Here is a 20,875-nt window from a genome sequence, read left to right on the forward strand (position 1 = left end):
CTGGCTAGAGAATCAATGGCATCAGAGTTCCGATTTGGTTGGCTGTATGTCCAACTCATCCATGACTGGTAGAGGGCAGTAGACTGCATTGAGGGCAGTCTCAGTGACAACATTCTCCCTGGAGTACAGTTCTAGGTAGTGCTCAACCCAGCGGTCCATTTGTTTGCGTTGGTCAGTGATTATGTCCCCTGATTTAGATTTGAGGGGGGCGATCTTCTTGATGGTTGGCCCAAGAGCTCTCTTAATGCCATCATACATTCCTCTGATGTTTCCGGTGTCTGAGGCCAGCTGAATATGACTGCATAGGTGTTGCCAGTAGTGGTTTGCGCAGCGCCTGGCTGTTCTTTGTGCAGTGCTTCTGGCTGCTTTAAGTGCTGCGGATGTTAACTCGCTGGGGGCTTTCTTGTAGTTCAACAGTGCAATGCGCTTAGCGGCTATGACAGGTTCCAGCTCTTCATTATGAGATTGAAACCAGTCTGCATTTCTCTTCGCACTTTTGCCGTAGGTGGTCAAAGCTGACTCATAGATGGCGTCTCTGATGTGGGCCCACTTGGTCTCAGCATCCCCTGTGGGAGTGTTTTGAAGGGCTGTTACAAGTGAATTTAGAAATTTTTGTAGTGGGAGTGTTTTGAAGGGCTGTTACAAGTGAATTTAGAAATTTTTGTAACAGCTGTGGGTGAGAAATTCTGCTCGTGTTGATGCGCAGGTGGCCCTTCTGCTTGGAATGATGCAACTTCTTTGGTCTGAGTCTAACCTTGCTGCACACCAAAGAGTGGTCGGTGTGCCATGACATCTTTGTTATTTAATCTCTCCTGCCCTCAGCCCTATCACACACCTTCCCTTTTGTTCTCTTCCCTACCACCACCAAAACCCCCTTCACTTGCTTAAAACCAAATACTTTTCTTACCTTTGCCAGTTCTGATGAAATGTCACAGACCTGAAACATTAACTCTGCTTCTCTCTCCACAGATGCTGCCTGTTTGGGAGAGGCGAGGAAATGGGTTCTTCATGGTTTAATGACTTGCAGTGTAGAATTTGGAACTGTATCTTGTATGAAGACAACAGTCAGGCTGAAGCAGCAGAGGTAAGGGGGCAGATCAGTGACTCCACAGCAACATAAACAGACTGTGTTTCAAGAATCAGCTTTATGTTAAGAGTTAGCAATGGGAGAGGTGCCTCTGCTGTTTTTGACTGAGCAGATAAAAACCATGTTTACCATGGCTGCAAGTCTCCTGTTTGGATTGAGTATCATTCATCTATCTGTCTTATATTCAGTAAAGTTGCCTAGTCGATTATAGCTGGAGCCATGGTCCAACATAGAGTACATTCTTGGGCCTACCAAAGACAGATATCGCATGGCATCAGAGAAAGAAAGATGTACATTTATATAGCGCCTTTCACATCCTCAGAAGGACTCAAACTGCTTAACAGTCAATGATGCACTTTTGAAAAGCAATCACTGTTGTGATGTAGGGATCCCAGCAGCCAATGTGCACAGAGCAAGCTTCCACAAACAGTAATGAAATAAATGACAGATAATCTGTCTTTCAGTGATGATTGTAGAATAAATATTGGCCCCAGGGAGAACTCCCTTGCTCTTCCTTCAATAGCAACTGTGGAATCTTTTATGTCTCACCTTACAGAGGGCAGACAGGGCTTCGGTTTAACATATTACTCTGAAAGCCAGCACCTTCGACAGTGTAGCACTCCTTCAGTTACTGGTACTGGAAGTGTTGGCCTCATTTATGGAGCTCGAGTCTCTGGAGTGGGACTTGAACCCACGACCTTCTGACTCAGAGGCGAGAGTGCTACCACTGAGCCATGGCTGACATCAGGTGATATATCCTTGCAAGCCAGAGTATCATTCAATCCCTGGGGTCTCGCTATGTTTACCTAGACATCGGGCAGATAAAGGTTCGCTCTGATTCATGACGTGTGCAAGATTCGCTCATGTGAATGGCCAATGATGCTAAATCCAAGGAAATATTTAATCTGAGTCTCAAAAATGTAGCATTAAGACTAATATCCTTTGTCTTGAGCACAAAATTCTCCATTTAAAAAAAAATTGCCAATTAATTATATAGTCTACAAAACAGAAACAGGTCAGACCATCAATATCTTCCTGCAGCCTACAGCTATCCTACCTACCACACAGCCAATCTTTGTGTCGTCTGCAAACTTCTTGATCATGTCCCCTACATTTACGTCCAAATCGTTTATACCACAAAAAGCAGGGGAACCAGTACTGAGCCCTGCGGAACACCACTGGAAACAGTCCTCCAGTCGCTGAAACACCCATCAACAATTACCCTTTGTTTCCTGCCACTGAGCCAATTTTGTAGCCACCTTGCTGCATTTCCCTGGATCTCATGGGATTTTATTTTTATCTAAACAGTCTCACTCTCCTTGCTCTTTCCCAACAGCCCCGCAAATTATTCCCCTTCAAGTATTTATCCAATTTCCTTTTGAAAGTTACTATCGAATCTAATTTTGAACACCTCTATCCAATCTTCTTTTAACCTTCTCTGCTCTGAAGAGAACAAGCCTTTTTTTTTTTGACAGCCTTCTCAACTTGACCTACCTCCTTCAAAGATTTTTGCACATACACCCCTATGTCTATCTGTTCCCGCACCCTCTTTGAAACAGTACTATTTTACATTGCCCCTTCTCAATACTACTAAATTGTATCATTTCACACATCTCTGCCCTAAATGTCATTTGCTGTGTTTCAGCACAATTTGCCAGTCCGCCTCCTTCAGGAACACAAAAAACGTTCCCGATAGTGTTTGGGGGTGAGGTGTGGGCACAGTGGGTGGAAGAGTGTTAGGCGAAACTATTACCTTCCAAGTTTTGGTCTGTTGGGTTTTCCTGAGCAACTTTATAAAGGGCACAGCAGAACTGGCCAACAGCTTCGTAGGCAGATTTCCTGACATTGACGTGTGGATACTGCAAAAGAAGTCAATACAATGGAATTAGACTTTAACCTGGGCCTACACTTGGGGGGAAAAAAACATAGTCCACAAGAGAAAAAACAACTCCCATTTCTGTGGCATATTTCTCCACCACAGGATGACCCAAAGCACTTTACAGCCAATCATGTACTTTTGAAAAGTAGTCACTGTAGTAATGTAGTAAATGCAGCAAGATTCCACAAACAGCAATAAGATAATCAGGCAATGTTTCATTTCATGGGATGTGAGCACCGCTGGCAAAGCCAGCATTGGTTTCCCATCCCTAATTGACCTTGAGAAGGTGGTGGTGAGCTGCCTTCTTGAACTGCTATTTTCTTCAAGTGACCATCCAATTTCTTTTTGAAATCACTGATTCTTTCCGCTTCCACCACCCTTATGGACAGCGCGTTCCAGGTCAGGAACACCAGCTAGGTAAAAAAATTGCTTCCTCATATTCCCCCTGCATCTCTTACCCAAAACCTTCAATCTGTGTCTCCTAGTCCTTGTACCATCAGTTAATGGGAACAGCTTTTCCTTGTCGAACTTAATCTTGTACACCTCTATCAAATCTCCCCTCAATCTCCTTTACTCCAGGGAGAACAACCCCAGTTTCTCCAACCTAACCTTGTAACTAAAATCCCCCATCCCTGGAACCATTCTGGTAAATCTCCTCTGCACCCTCTCAAGGACCCTCACCTCCTTCCTAAAGTGTGGTGACCAGAACATGGACTCAATACTCCAGTTGTGACCTAACCAGAGCTTTATAAAGGTTCAGCATAACCTCCCTGCTTTTGTACTCAATGCCTCTATTTATGAATCCCAAGATCCCAAATGCTTCGCTAACCGCTCTCTCAATATGTCCTGCCACCTTCGAAGATTGATGGACATGAACCCCCAGGTCCCCCTGTTCCTGCACAGTCTTCAGAACTGTGCGATTAGGTATATATTACCTCTCCCTATTCCCTCTGCCAAAATGCATCACCTCACACTTGTCATTATTAAATTCCACCTGCCATCTGTCGTCCATTCTAATAACCTATCCATGCCGTGATGCGGCAGTTCATATCATTAAGGTGGTGGATGGGGTGCTTTGTCCTGGATGGTGTCAAGCTGCCGGAGTGTTGTTGGAGCTGCACCCATCCAGGCAAGTGGAGAGTATTCCATCACACTCCTGACTTGTGCCTTGTAGATGGTGGACAGGCTTTGGGGAGTCAGGAGGAGAGTTACCCACTGCAGAATTCACTGCCTCTGACCTGCTCTTGTAGCCACGGTATTTATGTGGCTGTTCCAGTTCAGTTTCTGGTCAATGGTGACCCCAAAGATGTTGATGGAAGGGAATTCAACAATGGTAATGCCGTTGAATGTCAAGGGGAGATGGTTAGATTCGCTCTTGTTGGAGATCAATACAGTCTGGCACTTGTGTGGCACAAATGTTACTTGCCACCCATCAGCCTAAGCCTGGATGTTGTCCAGGTCTTGCTGCATATGGACACGGACTGCTTCAGTATCTGGGGAGATGCAAATGCTACTGAACGTCGTACAATCATCAGCGAATATACCCACTTATGACCTTATGATGGAGGGAAGGTCATTGATGAAGCAGCTGAAGATGGTTGGGCCTAGGACACTACCTGAGGAAGTCCTGCAGTGATATCCTGGGAATGAGATGATTGACCTCCAATAACCACAACCATCTTCCTTTGTGCTAACTGTGAATCCAACAAGTGGAGAGTTTTCCCCGAGTCCCATTGACGTCAATTTGACTAGCACTCCTTGAGGCCATACTTGGTTAAATGCAGCCTGAATATTGATGTTGTTCGAAGGATGAATGTTGGGCCAGGACATGAGGAAAAATTCCTCTGCTCTTCTTCCAACAGTGACCATGGGATCTTTTACGTCCCAACTGAGATGGCAATTTAACATCTCATTCAAAAGGCTGACCCTCCGGCGCTCCCTCAGTACTGACCCTCCGACAGTGCGGAACTCCCTCAGTACTGACTCTCCGACAGTGCGGAACTCCCTCAGTACTGACTCTCCGACAGTGCGGAACTCCCTCAGTACTGACTCTCCGACAGTGCGGAACTCCCTCAGTACTGACTCTCCGACAGTGCGGAACTCCCTCAGTACTGACTCTCCGACAGTGCGGAACTCCCTCAGTACTGACTCTCCAACATTGCGGCACTCCCTCAGTACTAACCCTTCGACAGTACGGCGCACCCTCAGTACTGACCCTTCGACAGTGCGGCGCTCCCTCAGTACTGACCCTTCGACAGTGTGGCGCTCCTTCAGTACTGACCCTCCGACAGTGCGGCACTTCATCAGTACTGACCCTCCGACAGTACGGCACTCCCTCAGTACCGACAGTGCGGCACTCCCTCAGTACCGACCCTCCGACAGTGCGGCACTCCCTCAGTACCGACCCTCCGACAGTGCGGCACTCCCTCAGTACCGACCCTCCGACAGTGCGGCACTCCCTCAGTACCGACCCTCCGACAGTGCGGCACTCCCTCAGTACCGACCCTCCGACAGTGCGGCACTCCCTCAGTACCGACCCTCCGACAGTGCGGCACTCCCTCAGTACCGACCCTCCGACAGTGCGGCACTCCCTCAGTACCGACCCTCCGACAGTGCGGCACTCCCTCAGTACCGACCCTCCGACAGTGCGGCACTCCCTCAGTACCGACCCTCCGACAGTGCGGCGCTCCCTCAGTACCGACCCTCCGACAGTGCGGCGCTCCCTCAGTACCGACCCTCCGACAGTGCGGCGCTCCCTCAGTACCGACCCTCCGACAGTGCGGCGCTCCCTCAGTACTGACCCTCTGACAGTGTGGCGCTCCCTCAGTACTGACCCTCCGACAGTGCAGCACTCCTTCAGTACTGACCCTCCGACAGTGCGGCACTTCATCAGTACTGACCCTCCGACAGTACGGCACTCCCTCAGTACCGACCCTCCGACAGTGCGGCACTCCCTCAGTACCGACCCTCCGACAGTGCGGCACTCCCTCAGTACCGACCCTCCGACAGTGCTGCACTCCCTCAGTACTGACCCTTCGACAGTGCGGCCCTCCCTCAGTACTGACTCTCCGACAGTACGGCGCTCCCTCAGTACTGACCCTTCGACAGTGTGGGGCTCCCTCCGTGCTGACCCTCCGACAGTACGGCACTCCTTCAGTACTGACCCTCCGACAGTGCGGCACTTCATCAGTACTGACCCTCCAAGAGTGTGGCACTCCCTCAGTACCGACCCTCCGACAGTGCAGCACTCCATCAGTACCGACCCTCCGAGAGTGAGGCGCTCCCTCAGTACCGACCCTCCGACAGTGCGGCACTCCCTCAGTACCGACCCTCCGACAGTGCGGCACTCCCTCAGTACCGACCCTCCGACAGTGCGGCACTCCCTCAGTACCGACCCTCCGACAGTGCGGCACTCCCTCAGTACCGACCCTCCGACAGTGCGGCACTCCCTCAGTACCGACCCTCCGACAGTGCGGCACTCCCTCAGTACCGACCCTCCGACAGTGCGGCACTCCCTCAGTACCGACCCTCCGACAGTGCGGCACTCCCTCAGTACCGACCCTCCGACAGTGCGGCACTCCCTCAGTACCGACCCTCCGACAGTGCGGCACTCCCTCAGTACCGACCCTCCGACAGTGCGGCACTCCCTCAGTACCGACCCTCCGACAGTGCGGCCCTCCCTCAGTACTGACTCTCCGACAGTACGGCGCTCCCTCAGTACTGACCCTTCGACAGTGTGGGGCTCCCTCCGTGCTGACCCTCCGACAGTACGGCACTCCTTCAGTACTGACCCTCCGACAGTGCGGCACTTCATCAGTACTGACCCTCCAAGAGTGTGGCACTCCCTCAGTACCGACCCTCCGACAGTGCAGCACTCCTTCAGTACTGACCCTCCGACAGTGCGGCACTTCATCAGTACTGACCCTCCGACAGTACGGCACTCCCTCAGTACCGACCCTCCGACAGTGCGGCACTCCCTCAGTACCGACCCTCCGACAGTGCGGCACTCCCTCAGTACCGACCCTCCGACAGTGCGGCACTCCCTCAGTACCGACCCTCCGACAGTGCGGCACTCCCTCAGTACCGACCCTCCGACAGTGCGGCACTCCCTCAGTACCGACCCTCCGACAGTGCGGCACTCCCTCAGTACTGACCCTTCGACAGTGCGGCCCTCCCTCAGTACTGACTCTCCGACAGTACGGCGCTCCCTCAGTACTGACCCTTCGACAGTGTGGGGCTCCCTCCGTGCTGACCCTCCGACAGTACGGCACTCCTTCAGTACTGACCCTCCGACAGTGCGGCACTTCATCAGTACTGACCCTCCAAGAGTGTGGCACTCCCTCAGTACCGACCCTCCGACAGTGCAGCACTCCATCAGTACTGACCCTCCGAGAGTGTGGCGCTCCCTCAGTACCGACCCTCCAACAGTGCAGTACTCCCTCAGTACTGACCCTCCGACAGTGTGGGGCTCCCTCCGTGCTGACCCTCCGACAGTACGGCACTCCTTCAGTACTGACCCTCCGACAGTGCGGCACTTCATCAGTACTGACCCTCCAAGAGTGTGGCACTCCCTCAGTACCGACCCTCCGACAGTGCAGCACTCCATCAGTACTGACCCTCCGAGAGTGTGGCGCTCCCTCAGTACCGACCCTCCGACAGTGCGGCGCTCCCTCAGTACTGACCCTCCGACAGTGTGGGGCTCCCTCCGTGCTGACCCTCCAACAGTGTGGCGCTCCCTCAGTACTGACCCTCCGACAGTGCGGCACTTCATCAGTACTGACCCTCCGACAGTACGGCACTCCCTCAGTACCGACCCTCCGACAGTGCGGCACTCCCTCAGTATCGACCCTCCGACAGTGCGGCACTCCATCAGTACTGACCCTCCGAGAGTGCGGCGCTCCATCAGTACCGACCCTCCGACAGTGCGGCACTCCCTCAGTACCGACCCTCCGACAGTGCGGCACTCCCTCAGTACTGACCATCCGAGAGTGCGGCGCTCCCTCAGTACTGACCCTCCGACAGTGCGGCGCTCCCTCAGTACTGACCCTCCGACAGTGCGGCGCTCCCTCAGTACTGACCCTCCGACAGTGTGGCGCTCCCTCAGTACTGACCCTCCGACAGTGCGGCGCTCCCTCAGTACTGACCCTCCGACAGTGCGGCGCTCCCTCAGTACTGACCACCCGACAGTGCGGCGTTCCCTCAGTACTGACCCTCCGACAGTGCGACGCTCCCTCAGTACCGACTCTCCGACACTCCCTCAGTACTGACTCACTGACAGTGCAGCAATACCTCAGCTCTGGCACCGAAAGTGTTGGGCTTGGATTATGGGGCTCGAGTCTGAGCAGGGCTCCTAATTATGACCTTCTAATTTAACTGGGAATGAGTGATATCAGCTGAGCCATGGCCAACTCCCAACAAAGGTCTCCTAACAATCCTCTGCCATCAGCATCATAGGGAGTTCAGCATGTTTTCGCCCTTGTGCGAAAGACCTCGTGCCTTAGCTTGTGAACTCACAATGCAGAGCTCCTTTATGAGGGGGGGCGGGGGTGTGGTGCATTAATGATAAAGCGATCGGCATCACAGAGAGATACTATCTATTTGCCAGCCAGGCACCCATAGCCCAAACCCTAAGTGGGATTTTCAAAGTACCCGAGCTATCTTAGTCTCTCAGCGCACTGACTGAGAAATTTATACTTATTCATTCCGCAAGCAGTGAAGCTACAATTCCGCAGGTCCGTGCAACTCCATGTTATCACTGCAGTAACGGGTTTTCTGGGACTTCCTCCCCCTCCAATTAATAAATGATTTCATTTTTTCCTCTGGCTCTTCGAAGACACCCATCATCTCCCAGGTGAGAGGGTAGAAGGCAAGTAAACATGCTCCTAGGCTATCTGCTGTGCCGTTGTATAACTGACTGAACAGATGTAGAAGGGCAGCACTGACCGATTCTCTCTCCCCCAACGACTAGAGTGTGTGTTATTTGCCTTACCGATCGATTTAAGACTGGGATCGCACTGTTCTGGGCAATGCCAGGCATGTGCCGAATGTCTAACACAATATTGCCAGTGCAGTAAGAGGTGCTTGATTTGATTTGACATGGACGCGAATTCTGCGGACTGTCTACCGTGCTGGTCAAGTTCATTGTGGGTCTGAGGTCGTCCTCTAGAGAACATAGTCTGTTCCTCTCACCTGAACGATTAGCGTCCAGCTCAGTCAAACAGCTAATGGCAGTCGTCCTGGATGCTCTTGCCAGAATTCTAACTAACGGGGGTGGGGGGAGGAGAGGCGGAACAGCTGCAAGAATTACGCTAAGTGTTCAGAAAACAGATACTCACATCATTAATGCGGAAGATTTCTTCAAAGCAGGATTCCATATATGGCATAAAGGCAGCCCTAAAGCAAACAAAATACGTTTAGCTCGAAATCTTTCTTTAGCGTACAGATCTAACGAGAGAGAGATTGTATTTCATAACCACCCTTTTAAAAAGGTGTCTACTATCCACAGGGACAGGATCCAATCGCCAGAGATTTCTGGGTTCCTTTGCTTTGCTTATTCCAGATTGTTCTGCCTTTCCTTTCAGTCTGTGCCTGAGGGAGAACCTCAGCTACCAATTTCCCAGGTGTGTGGCCAAAGAACAAGGAGACAATGCTCTTCAATCTATTTCAACAATGGGTGGCACAGTGGTTAGCACCGCAGCCTCACAGCTCCAGCGACCCGGGTTCAGTTCTGGGTACTGCCTGTGCGGAGTTTGCAAGTTCTCCGTGTCTGCGTGGGTTTCCGCCGGGTGCTCCGGTTTCCTCCCACAGCCAAAGACTTGCAGGTTGATAGGTAAATTGGCCATTATAAATTGCCCCTAGTGCAGGTAGGTGGTAGGAGAATGGTGGGGAATATGGGGTTAATGCAGGATTAATATAAATGGGTGGTTGTTGGTTGGCACAGACTCGGTGGGCCAAAGGGCCTGTTTCAGTGCTGTATCCCTAAATAAATAATTGGTTTTAACAATTCATGCTTAATCTTGATCACAATCTTTTGTTCTGCGTAGATCATAGTGAAAAGGGACAGGCTCCACTAGGTAGTGCTGCTCAAATACCATTGAAAGGGAACCTTGTTTTTTTAATTCACTTGTGGGATGTGGGCATCACTGGTTAGGCCAGCATTTATTACCCATCCCTAATTGCCCTTGAACTAAATGTCTTGCTAGGCCATTTCAGAGAACATTTAAGAGTCAACCACAGTCACATGTAGGAAAGACCAGGTAAGGACCGTTACCATTAGACTCGCTTTTAATTCCATATTTTTATTAATTAAATTCAAATATCACCATCTGCCGTGGTGGGATTCGAACCCATGTCCCCAGAGCATTAGTCTGGGCTCTGGATTACTAGTACAGTGACGTTACTGCTCCACCACCGCCTCCCCCTCCTCTAGGAACATGAGCTCCTCATGCAGCTCTGCAAAGATGCAGTCAAAAGGGACTTGCGTCAGCACAACTAAAGGGACAGGATCGGTTGTGTAGTTCGAGGAAAAAAGGAACAGGAGGAGGCTGTTCATCCCCTCAAGCCTGTTCCGCCATTCAGTTAGATCCTGGTTCTTCTGTATGGCTGCAGAGATATTATTGAAAGAGACAGAATCCTACATGCAGTAATAGGTTGAAGAGGGTTCACTGGGGCATTGGGAGTTGAAGTTCTCCTTAAAGCGTAACTGAAAGAAAGCCAAAAGTACCTGCACATAGACTGTTTAAAAGCGACAGGGTAGTTCTATAAAGTGCGATAACCAATTCCCCAATTGGGGCAGAACTTGTGTGGTTCCAGACACGTGGAACAGCCTGCGACCACAACAATTTCAGCAGGGATACACTGGGAACCATTCCCAGTCTTAGGGAACCAAGTTATGAAGAAAGTCTCGGGCTTACTTGTTTCTACTGGAGAATAGACTGGCTGGCCACAGGTCTACCAAATAAACAACTGTACATAGATGGAGTGAATAGAAACAAGACATTTAATGGACGACGTGTCTAAGATTGGGGGAACCAGGTATAAAATTCAGAGTCTAGAGCAAGGTTCATGTGAATAATTCCAAAAAAAAAAGATTTGCATCCCTACAGCATCTCTCATTGACCTCAGAATATCCCAAGCGCTGTACAACCAATGGAGTACTTTGCGAAGTCTAGTCACTGTTGGGATGTAGGAAACGCAGCAGCTAATTTGTGCACAGCAAGCTCCCATCAACAGCAATGAACTGATAAACATTTTATTTATAAAAGTGATATTGGTTGAGGGATAAATATTGGTCCCAGGACACCAGAGAGAAAGCGGGGACTCAGTTTAACGTCTTACCCAAAGACAGCACCACAAGCAGTGCAGCACCCCCTTAATACTGCACTGCACTCGAGTTTCAGCCTAGATTCTTGTGCTCAAGTCTCTGGAGCGGGACTTGAACTCAAAACCTTCTGACTCAGAGGCAAAAATGCTACCAAATGAGCTATGGCTAACACTCAAGATGATGCATGTGGACATCGCTGGCAAGACTGGCCAGCAGTGTGGCAGGGAAGAGAATGTTAGAATAATTGTACCTAGACATGGCAGAGAATGGGGCTGATGGAGTATTTTGACGTTCTTACCCAGTATTGACAGCAATTTCTCCCAGAGCGTCACAGGCATCCTCCTTCTCATCAAGATAAGCATTCTCCACGCTGAAACTGTCCAGAACACAAGGAATAGTACCACAGAATTAACAGCACAGGAATAGGCCATACAGCCTAACTGCTCCGTACTGGTATTTATGCTCCACACAAGCCTGCTCCCAGCCTATCTATTCCTTTACAAACATACATACAAACATACAAATTAGGAGCAGGAGTAGGCCACTCGGCCCATTGAGCCTTCTCTGCCATTCGAGAACATGGCTGATTTGATAGTCACCTCAACTCCACATTCCTGCCTACTCCCAATAACCTTTCACCCCTTGCTTATCAAAAATTTATCCACCTCCGCCTTAAAAATATTCAAAGACTCTGCTTCCAGTGCCTTTTGAGGAAGACAGTTCCAGAGACTCTCAGTCCTCAGAGAAATAATTTCTCCTCATTTCAGTCTTAAATGGATGACCTCTTATGTTTAAACAGTAACCCCTAGTTCTAGATTCTCCCACAAGAGGAAACATTCTTTCCACATTCACCCTGTCAAGACCCCTCAGGATCTTATATGTTTCAATCAAGTCGCCTCTTACTCTTCTAAACTCCAGCAGATACAAACCTGGTCTGTCCAATCTTTCCTCATGCAACAACCCACCCATTCCAGGTATTAGTCTCGTAAACCTTCTCTGTACTGCTTCCAATGCATTTACATCCTTCCTTAAATAAGGAGACCATAACTGTACACAGTACTCCAGATGTGGCCTCACCAATACCCTGTATAGCTGAAGCACAACGTCCTTACTTTCGTATTCAATTCCCCTCGCGATAAACAATGACATTCTAGTAGCTTTCCTAATTATGTGCTGTACCTGGATACTAACCTTTTGCGATTCATGCACTAGGACACCCAGATCCCTCTGCATCTCAGAGCTCTGCAATCTCTCACTATTTAGATAATATGCTTATTTTTTATTCTTCCTGCCAAAATGGACAATTTCACATTTTCCCACATTATACTCCATTTGCCAGATCGTTTCCCACTAACAACCTATCTATATCCCTTTGTAGCATCCTTATATCCTCTTCACAACTTATTTTCCGACCTATCTTTGTGTTATCTGCAAATTTAGCAACCCTACCTTCGAATCCTTCATCCAAGTCATTTATATAAATTGTAAAAAGTTGAGTCCCCAGCACTGATCCCTGTGGCACACCACTTGTTACATCTTGCCAACCAGAAAATGACCCATTTATGCCTATTCTCTGTTTCCTGTTAGCTAGCCAATCTTCTATCCATGCCAATATGTTACCCCCTATACCGTGAGCTTTTATTTTTGCAATAACCTTTGATGTGGCTTATCAAATGCCTTCTGGAAATCTAAAGCAGTACATCCAACGGTTCCCCGTTATCCACAGCACATGTTATTTCTTCAAAGAACGCCAATAAATTGGTTAAACATGATTTCCCTTTCACAAAACCATGTTGACTCTGACTGATTACCTTGAATTTTTCTAAATGCCTTGCTAAAACATCTTTAATAATAGCTTCTAACATTTTCCCTATGATAGATGTTAAGCTAACTGGCCTTAAGGTTCCTGTGTTCTATCGCCATCCCTTTTTGATTAAAGGAGTTACATTCACCATTTTCCAATCTAAAGGAACCTTCCCCGAATCTAGGGAATTTTGGAAAATTAAAACCAATGCATCAACTATCTCACTAGCCACTTCTTTTAGGGCCCTAGGATGAAGTCAATCAGGACCCGGGGACTTGTCAGCCCGCAGCTCCCACAATTTGGTCAGTACCACTTCCCTGGTGATTGCAATTGTCTTGAGTTCCTTCCTTCCTTCCATTTCCTAATTTACAGATATTTCTGGGATGTTGCTTGTATCCTCTATAGTGAAGACCAATGCGAAATACCTGTTCAATTCATCTGCTGTCTACTTATGTTCCCTTATTAATTCCCCAGACTCACTTTCTATGGGACCAATGCTCACTTTGTTACTCTTTTTAAAAAAAAATCTCGAGGAACTCTTACTATCTGTTTTTATATTTCTAGCTAGCTTTCTCTCATTCTCTAATTTTTCCCTCATCAATCTTTTGTCACTCTTTGCTGTTCTATATATTCTGTCCAATCGTCTGACCTGCCACCCAACTTTATGTAATTATATGCTTTTTAAAAAATTTTGATACTGCCTTTAACTTTTTTAGTTAACACGGATAGTGGGTCATCTCCTTGGAATGTCTCTATTCTGTGTATTCTGAAATATTCCCTGAAATGTCTGCCACTGCATCTCTGTTGACCTAGCTCTTAACCTAATTTGCCAGTTCACATTAGCTAGCTCTGCTTTCATGCCCTCATAATTGCCCTTATTTAAGTTTAAAATACTAATCTTGGACCCATTCTTCTCTCCCTCAAACTGAATGTAAAATTCAATCATATTATACCTAGAAGCATAGAACCATAGAAACGTTATGGCACAGAAGGAGGTCATTCAGCCCATCGTGTCTGCGTCGGCTAAAAGAAAAAGCCGCCCAATCTAATCCTACCTTCCAGCACACAACACTTCAGTACCTCAAGTAATTATCTAGTTTCTCCTCAAAGGCATCTATGCTAATTGTCTCAACCACTGTGGTGGTGAATTCTACTTTCTAGTCACGCTCTGGGTCAAGAAATTTCTCCTAAATTCATTCTAAAGAAAGACTTGCATTTATATAGCACTTTTCACGACCTCAGGATGTCCCAAAGTGCGTTACAGCCAATGAAGTGCTTTTGAAGTATAGTCACTGTTGTCATGTAGGCAGTCAATTTGTACACAGCAAAATCCCACAAACAGCAATGTGATGTTGATTGAGGAATGAATATTGGGACACTGGAAATAACTCACCCACTATTCTTCAATACAGTACCATAGAATCTTTCCTGTCCACTTCAGAGGACAGATGGGTTTTACATCTCATCTGAATAATGGCACCTCTGATAGTGCAGCATACGCTCAGTACTGCACTGGAGTTTATTATTCATGACTATCTAATATTTATGGTCCCCAAGTTTTGGGACCCTGCAAGTGGAAAACCTTTCTCTACGTCTACCTTCTCAAAATGTTAAAGACCTTCATCAGGTCAACCCTCAGCCTTCTCTTTTCCTGTTCAGTATTTCCTGTTATATATAACCTCTCAGCTCTGGTAAATCTGTTTTGCACCTTCTTCAGAGCCTCTACATCTTTTCTATAGTATGGAGACCATGTGCAATAAAAATTAACAAATTATTGCTTATTTCATAACCTTTTTCCACTCACCCTCTGATTCACTTCCCCTGAAATATGGGACAGGGTGAATAACAGGTGGGCAATGCCATCCTGCTCATTTGACAACAACCACAAAACCAAATTACAGCCCCACTGAAACTGGAAGCAAGAGATAAACCAATCATAACTCCTCTGCACTAAAAACATCAATAACAGGCACTCCACAAACTAGGCCTGACTGAAGAACACGATTGAGCAATGGTTTGGAAAGGCAGCTTCAATGTACCCAGTGATGTCAGCGTCATCGTCATCCTCCTCCTCTTCCGTAATCGTCTCTTCCTCATCGAGGTCATCATCCAGAAGCAGGAACGTTTTGCTGTCGTTGTCATAATGGGCCTGCGGAGAAACAACAGCAGGCAGTCATTGGACCTTGTGTCGTGGGCCGAGCCCGGGAGGTGCCTTGTGTGGGTGGCGGGAGATTCCAGAACTGGCACACTTGACTTTCTCCCTAAGGCAGAGAAGTGTGGTGTTGCCACAACGAAAGCCCAGGCAGGGTTAAGTCATGTGAGGAGACTGTCTGCAAAGGGAAAGGTGTCTGATACCCTAGTCTTGTATACATAGATACGGAGGGTTCAGATTTGGTTTCATATAATCTCATAAGATTAAGGTTTCTGCTTTCTTTTAACTATGTTCATGGATTTTACTGTGGCTAGAAATAACGAAATAGTAAAAGGGGCTCATACGCCAGGGCACAATTTAGTTGACTGTGTTATTTAGTTTCTGCAGAAAGTGAAAAATGCGTGACTTATCTCTGACTAAACTTTTGACAATACATTGTGAAATGAGATGGGCCCAAGATGCCAATGGGAAGTGGTCCAATACACTGAGGTGGTGAACAAGTTGGGACCTGTGTCATTTCTGGGGGTCTTGTTCACAATAACTTTATCAGGACATAATGAATCATCTAGGACAGTGGGCAAGTAGAGGTCTATAACGATCTTGAGAAAGTCAGGATCAAAAAGGACAAATGGGGTAACTGATTTATTTCTCTATGTCTACTGCTTAGGGACACTGCTTGATTGAACAGGATGAAAGGAATTATTGCAAACCATATTTGGTTTGAATGCCCTGACAGGGGAGACAGCATTGGAACTAAACTAGTTTTAGAAAATGAAAGCACCTGGTACACCGAAAGTTGAGGCAAGGGTTAGTTACCGAGAGCAGAAGAACACTGGGATTGTCCCAGCATTAGGAAATGGAAGCATCTCGTGTGCTGTAATCCACAGGAGATGTCAGGATTTGTAGATTAGAACATAAATGCGCAACCCATTCTAAAATGCGACCAGCTCAACTTCTCGGAGATCATCAATATCGTGGACATAAAGCAGACTAGTTTTGAAAGGTGAGGTAACAAAGCATTCATTGGAGAACCACTCTTCTCTGCAAAGTGCACCGCGACGCCAAAGATAGAACAACTTGTATTTGTACTGCGCCTTTAGCAGAAGTGTTATCAGACATAAATTCAACACTGAGCTGCATAAGGAGATATTAGATTAGATTAGATTAGAGATACAGCACTGAAACAGGCCCTTCGGCCCACCGAGTCTGTGCCGACCATCAACCACCCAGTTATACTAATCCTACACTAATCCCATATTCCTACCAAACATCCCCACCTGACCCTTTGTTTCCCTACCACCTACCTATACTAGCGACAATTTATAAAGGCCAATTTACCTACCAACCTGCAAGTCTTTTGGCTTGTGGGAGGAAACCGGAGCACCCGGAGAAAACCCACGCAGACACAGGGAGAACTTGCAAACTCCACACAGGCAGTACCCAGAATCGAACCCGGGTCCCTGGAGCTGTGAGGCTGCGGTGCTAACCACTGCGCCACTGTGCCGCCCGACAGATGACCAAATGTTTGGTCAAACTGGTAGGTCTTAAGGAGAGGTAAAGAGGTTTAGAGAAGGAATTGAGAGCATAGGGGCCCAGGCAGCTGAAGGCACAGTTGCCAATGGTGGAGCAATTAAAATTGGGGATTAACAAGACACTAGAATTGGAGGAACACAGAGATCTCAGAGGATGGTGACAGAGATAGGGAGAGGACGTGGCCGTGGAGGGATTCGAACACAAGGATGGAGAATTGTAAATTTGAGGTGTTGCCAGACTGGGAGCCAATGTAGGCTGGAGAGAACACAGGAGTAGTGGGGGAACAGGACTTGATCTGTGTTTGGATACAGGCAGCAGATACTTGGTTAAGCTCAAGCTTACAGAGAGGAACATAGGAGCAGGAGTAGGCCATTCAACCTTTTGAGCCTGCTCCGCCATCCAATTAGATCATGGCTTATCACCTACCTCAATGCTATTTTCCCGCGTTATCCCCATATCCCTTGATGTCATTAGTATTCAGAAATCTATCAATTTCTGACTCAAACATACTCAATGATTGAGCTTCCACAGCTCTCTGGGGTAGAGAATGCCAAAGATTCACAACCCTCTCAGTAAAGAAATTCCTCCTCATCTCAGTTTTAAATGGCCTGCCCCTTATTCTAAGACTATGTCCTCTGGTTCTAGACTTACCAGCCAGGGGAAACATCCTATCTACATCCACCCTGTAAAAATTTTGTACGTTCCAATGAGAAAACCTCCCATTCTTCAAAACGCTAGAGAATACAGGCCCAGTTTCCTCAATCTCTCTCATAAAACAATCCCATCATCCCAGGAATTAGTTCGGTGAACCTTCATTGAACTCCCTCTATGGCAAATTTATCCTTCCTTAGATTAGGAGACCAAAACTGGACACACTACTCCAGGTGCGGTCTCACCAAGGCTCTATACAATTGCAGCAAGATATTTTTACTCTTTTACTCAAATCCCCTTGCGATGAAGGTCAAGGATGGAAGGTGAGAGGCCAGCCAGGGGAACAGGAATACAGATTAATATTGATGCAAAATCTGTAGCAAAGATGATTCCAGCCTTCTGGCTAAAAGAAAACAGGGAGACCAGGACACAACATTTTTTTGAAAACAGCTATGGGGACAGAGAAAAGGCTAAAAGAAAACTTCAAAATGCAGAAAGCCCATTTTAACCGTGACAACTCAATTCAATGGGTCATAAGAACATCACCCTTCCAAATCCTTCAAATCCTTACCGTAACACCTTCTGTCGATTTGATGGACAGCAGCATCACAGTGGTCATTTTCTCAAGGTGAGGCGCCATGCTCGGACCCATCACCACTGACAAGGCAGCAAAGAGACTGTACCTACAATCAGAAATAAAATGTCAAGGCCTTGGAGACGGTGCAGAGGAGACTTACCAGAATGGTACCAGGGATGTGGGACTTCAGTTAACTGGAGAGACTGGAGATACTGGCATTGTTCCCCTTGGAGCAGAGATTTAATACAGGAGTTCAAAATTATGAGGGGTTTTGTTAGAGCAGATAGGGAGAAATTCTTTCCAGTGGCAGGAGGGTGAGTAACCAGAGGACACAGTTTTAAGATAATTGGCAAAAGAACCAGAGTAGGGAGACAATGAGAATTTTCTTTTACACAACAAATTGCTGTGAACAGGAACATGCTGCCTGAAAGGGAGCTGGAAGCAGATTCAATAGTAACTTTCTAAAGGAAATTGGATAAATACTTGAAGGGCAGAAAAATGGAGGGAGGGGGAAAAAAGCAGAGGAATGAGACTAATCCGATAGCATTACCAAAGTGCCAAACAAAGGCACAATGGCCCAAATCAGCTCTTTCTGTGCTGTATCATTCTATGAGCTAATGCTGTGTTGCTGCAACAGCAACAACTTGCATTTATATAGCGCCTTTAACAAAGTAAAACTTTCTAAGATGCTTCACAGACATGTAAATCACAGGAAAATTGACAGCAAAGCACATTAAAGAGAAATCTGAAAGGTGACCAAAAGCTTGATCAAAGAGATAGGTTTTAAGGAGGGTTGTAAAGAAGCAGAGCACAGCAGAGAGGCAGAGAAATTTAGGGAAGGAATTCCAGAGCTCAGGGCCTTGGCAGCTGAAGGCACAGCCGCCAACGGTGCGGCGACTGAAGTTGGGAATGAGTATGAATTTGGAATTAGAGAAGCGCAGAGATCTGAGAAGATTGTAGGGCTGAACGAGTTTACAGAAATAGGGAGGGGGAGGCCATGGGGCGGAGGGTGAAATCAAGGACGTGAATATTAAAATCGAGGCATTAGCAGACTGGGAACCAATGTAGGTCAGAAAGCACGATGGGTGGACAGGACTTCGTGCAAGTTAGCATATGGGGCAGCTGAGTTTCTGATGAGCTGGGGGGGGGTGGTGGAGGGAAATGGGAGGCTGGCCAGGAAAGCAGTGGACTGGTGGAGTCTGGAAGTAACGAAACCACAGTCGAGGGTTTCAGCGGCAGTTCGGCTAAGACAAGGGTGGAGATGGGCCATATTAGGAAAGTGGAAGGAACATGAAGAACTTGCAAAGAAAATTGGAGCCTCTGCATTTGTGAGTCAGATAGATGAGAAGGCCAGGAGAAAGTGCTCTATAACAAGAGTACATTTATTAGGTCTTTCTTGGGGGACCCAAAACAGGGTGTGCTACAGCACATGGCTGCAGTGAGAGAATGCGCTACATCTTTGTACTTCTATTGAAGTATATGGAGATGATTAGAGCATTATAGTGTGGGGTATGTATGACAGGGTGTCTGGACAGCCTGAGCGCAGTTCTTTGACCATTCGAAGAGTGGAGGCGACTTTCCCAACATTCACCTGAACAACACACTGCTACCAGAGGGAAAACTTACGTGCACCTCCGCAAATCAGGATCATCCACGTGGTCAATGAGATTCAGGCCAAGTTGGCAGCATTCCTCGGAAAGGGGCAAAAAGACTTCTTTCCCAATTGTTCGAGCAAGCACCCCCAAGGTTTCTGCAATTAGGAACAACCATTAGCCTGTTCAGTCCCATTTCTCACTTCTACTAATGAAGCCGTTCTTTCTAATAATTTTAGAAATACAGACAATTCTACCATGTACAGCCATCATTCCTCATAGCCCCCGCATGCTCGTAAGGCAGGTCCATCATACAATAGAAGCTCCCTCTACACTATCCCATCAAACACTTCCAGGACAGGTACAGCACGGGGTTAGATACTGCAGCCCCTGAGTATTTGAAGGGGCTGCTCAAGTTCTGGCTGCACCTCAGTCCCACGCTCCTGATCTTTGGGCACCCGGTGCGGAGGGGTGTAGGCCGGGAGGAGGATCTCATCGGTCTGCTCCTGGGCCTGGCCAAGGTGGCAATTCACAGGTCCAGGCTGCGGGCCGTCGGGGGGTCCGTCCTCCCCGATTGCCTGCCCCTCTTCCGCAGTTATGTTCGCGCCCGGGTGTCCCTGGAGAAGGAGCATGCGGTGTCTGTCAGTACACTTGAGGCCTTCCGCAACCGGTGGGCACCGCAGGGACTGGAGTGCATTGCCGACGCCAAGAATGGCATTTTAATTTGAGATTTTAGTTTATTTATCTGTTTTTAATAAAGTTATTTTAAAAATGTAAATATGTATATAAAGGGGGCCTGAGCAATAAAGGCCCCCTCGACATAAAAAAAAACGGGGTTCGATACAGAGTAAACAAAAACGGGGTTAGATACAGAGTAAAGCTCCCTCTACACTGTCCCCATCAAACGCTCCCAGGACAGGTGAAGCATGGGGGTTAGAGAGAAAAAAAAAAGGTTAGGATAAAGAGTAAGGCTCCTTCGACACGGTCTCATTATAAACTCCCAGGGCACATAGAATCTTAGCGGACGGAAGGAGACCATTCGGCTCATCACGGCTGCGCTGGCAGTCTGAAAGAGCTTTTCAATTAGTGCCACACGCCAGCTTTTTCCCCATAACCTTGAAATTCAGTCCTCTTCAGCACAGGGTTAGAACAAAGTTTCCTCGCAATATGCAGCACACCTCAACCCAATTGTATGTGCATTCTGCACTACAGTTAATCTTTGGTTGTTTTGTGCAACGTCGGAACTGTGCACAGACTGTGCCAACAGGAGTTACTTG

At 47.6% G+C, this 20,875-nt stretch overlaps 1 protein-coding gene across 4 annotated transcripts in view; it reads right to left on the minus strand.

Annotated features, from left to right (window-relative positions):
• ipo4 (importin 4) overlaps positions 1–20,875 on the minus strand; it is a 172,442-nt gene that overhangs the window by 46,823 nt on the left and 104,744 nt on the right. For all 4 annotated transcript variants that reach the window (XM_068014130.1, XM_068014131.1, XM_068014129.1 and 1 more), the window contains 6 exons: positions 19,633–19,756; positions 18,001–18,112; positions 15,133–15,242; positions 11,588–11,665; positions 9,302–9,359; positions 2,841–2,946 (listed from right to left, as the gene is read on the minus strand). In XM_068014130.1, the coding sequence (XP_067870231.1) occupies positions 2,841–2,946; positions 9,302–9,359; positions 11,588–11,665; positions 15,133–15,242; positions 18,001–18,112; positions 19,633–19,756 (588 nt within the window). The remainder of the gene's footprint in view (positions 1–2,840; positions 2,947–9,301; positions 9,360–11,587; positions 11,666–15,132; positions 15,243–18,000; positions 18,113–19,632; positions 19,757–20,875) is intronic.

This window comes from Heterodontus francisci, chromosome 34 (assembly GCF_036365525.1).
Source record: "Heterodontus francisci isolate sHetFra1 chromosome 34, sHetFra1.hap1, whole genome shotgun sequence".
Taxonomy (NCBI): domain Eukaryota; kingdom Metazoa; phylum Chordata; class Chondrichthyes; order Heterodontiformes; family Heterodontidae; genus Heterodontus; species Heterodontus francisci.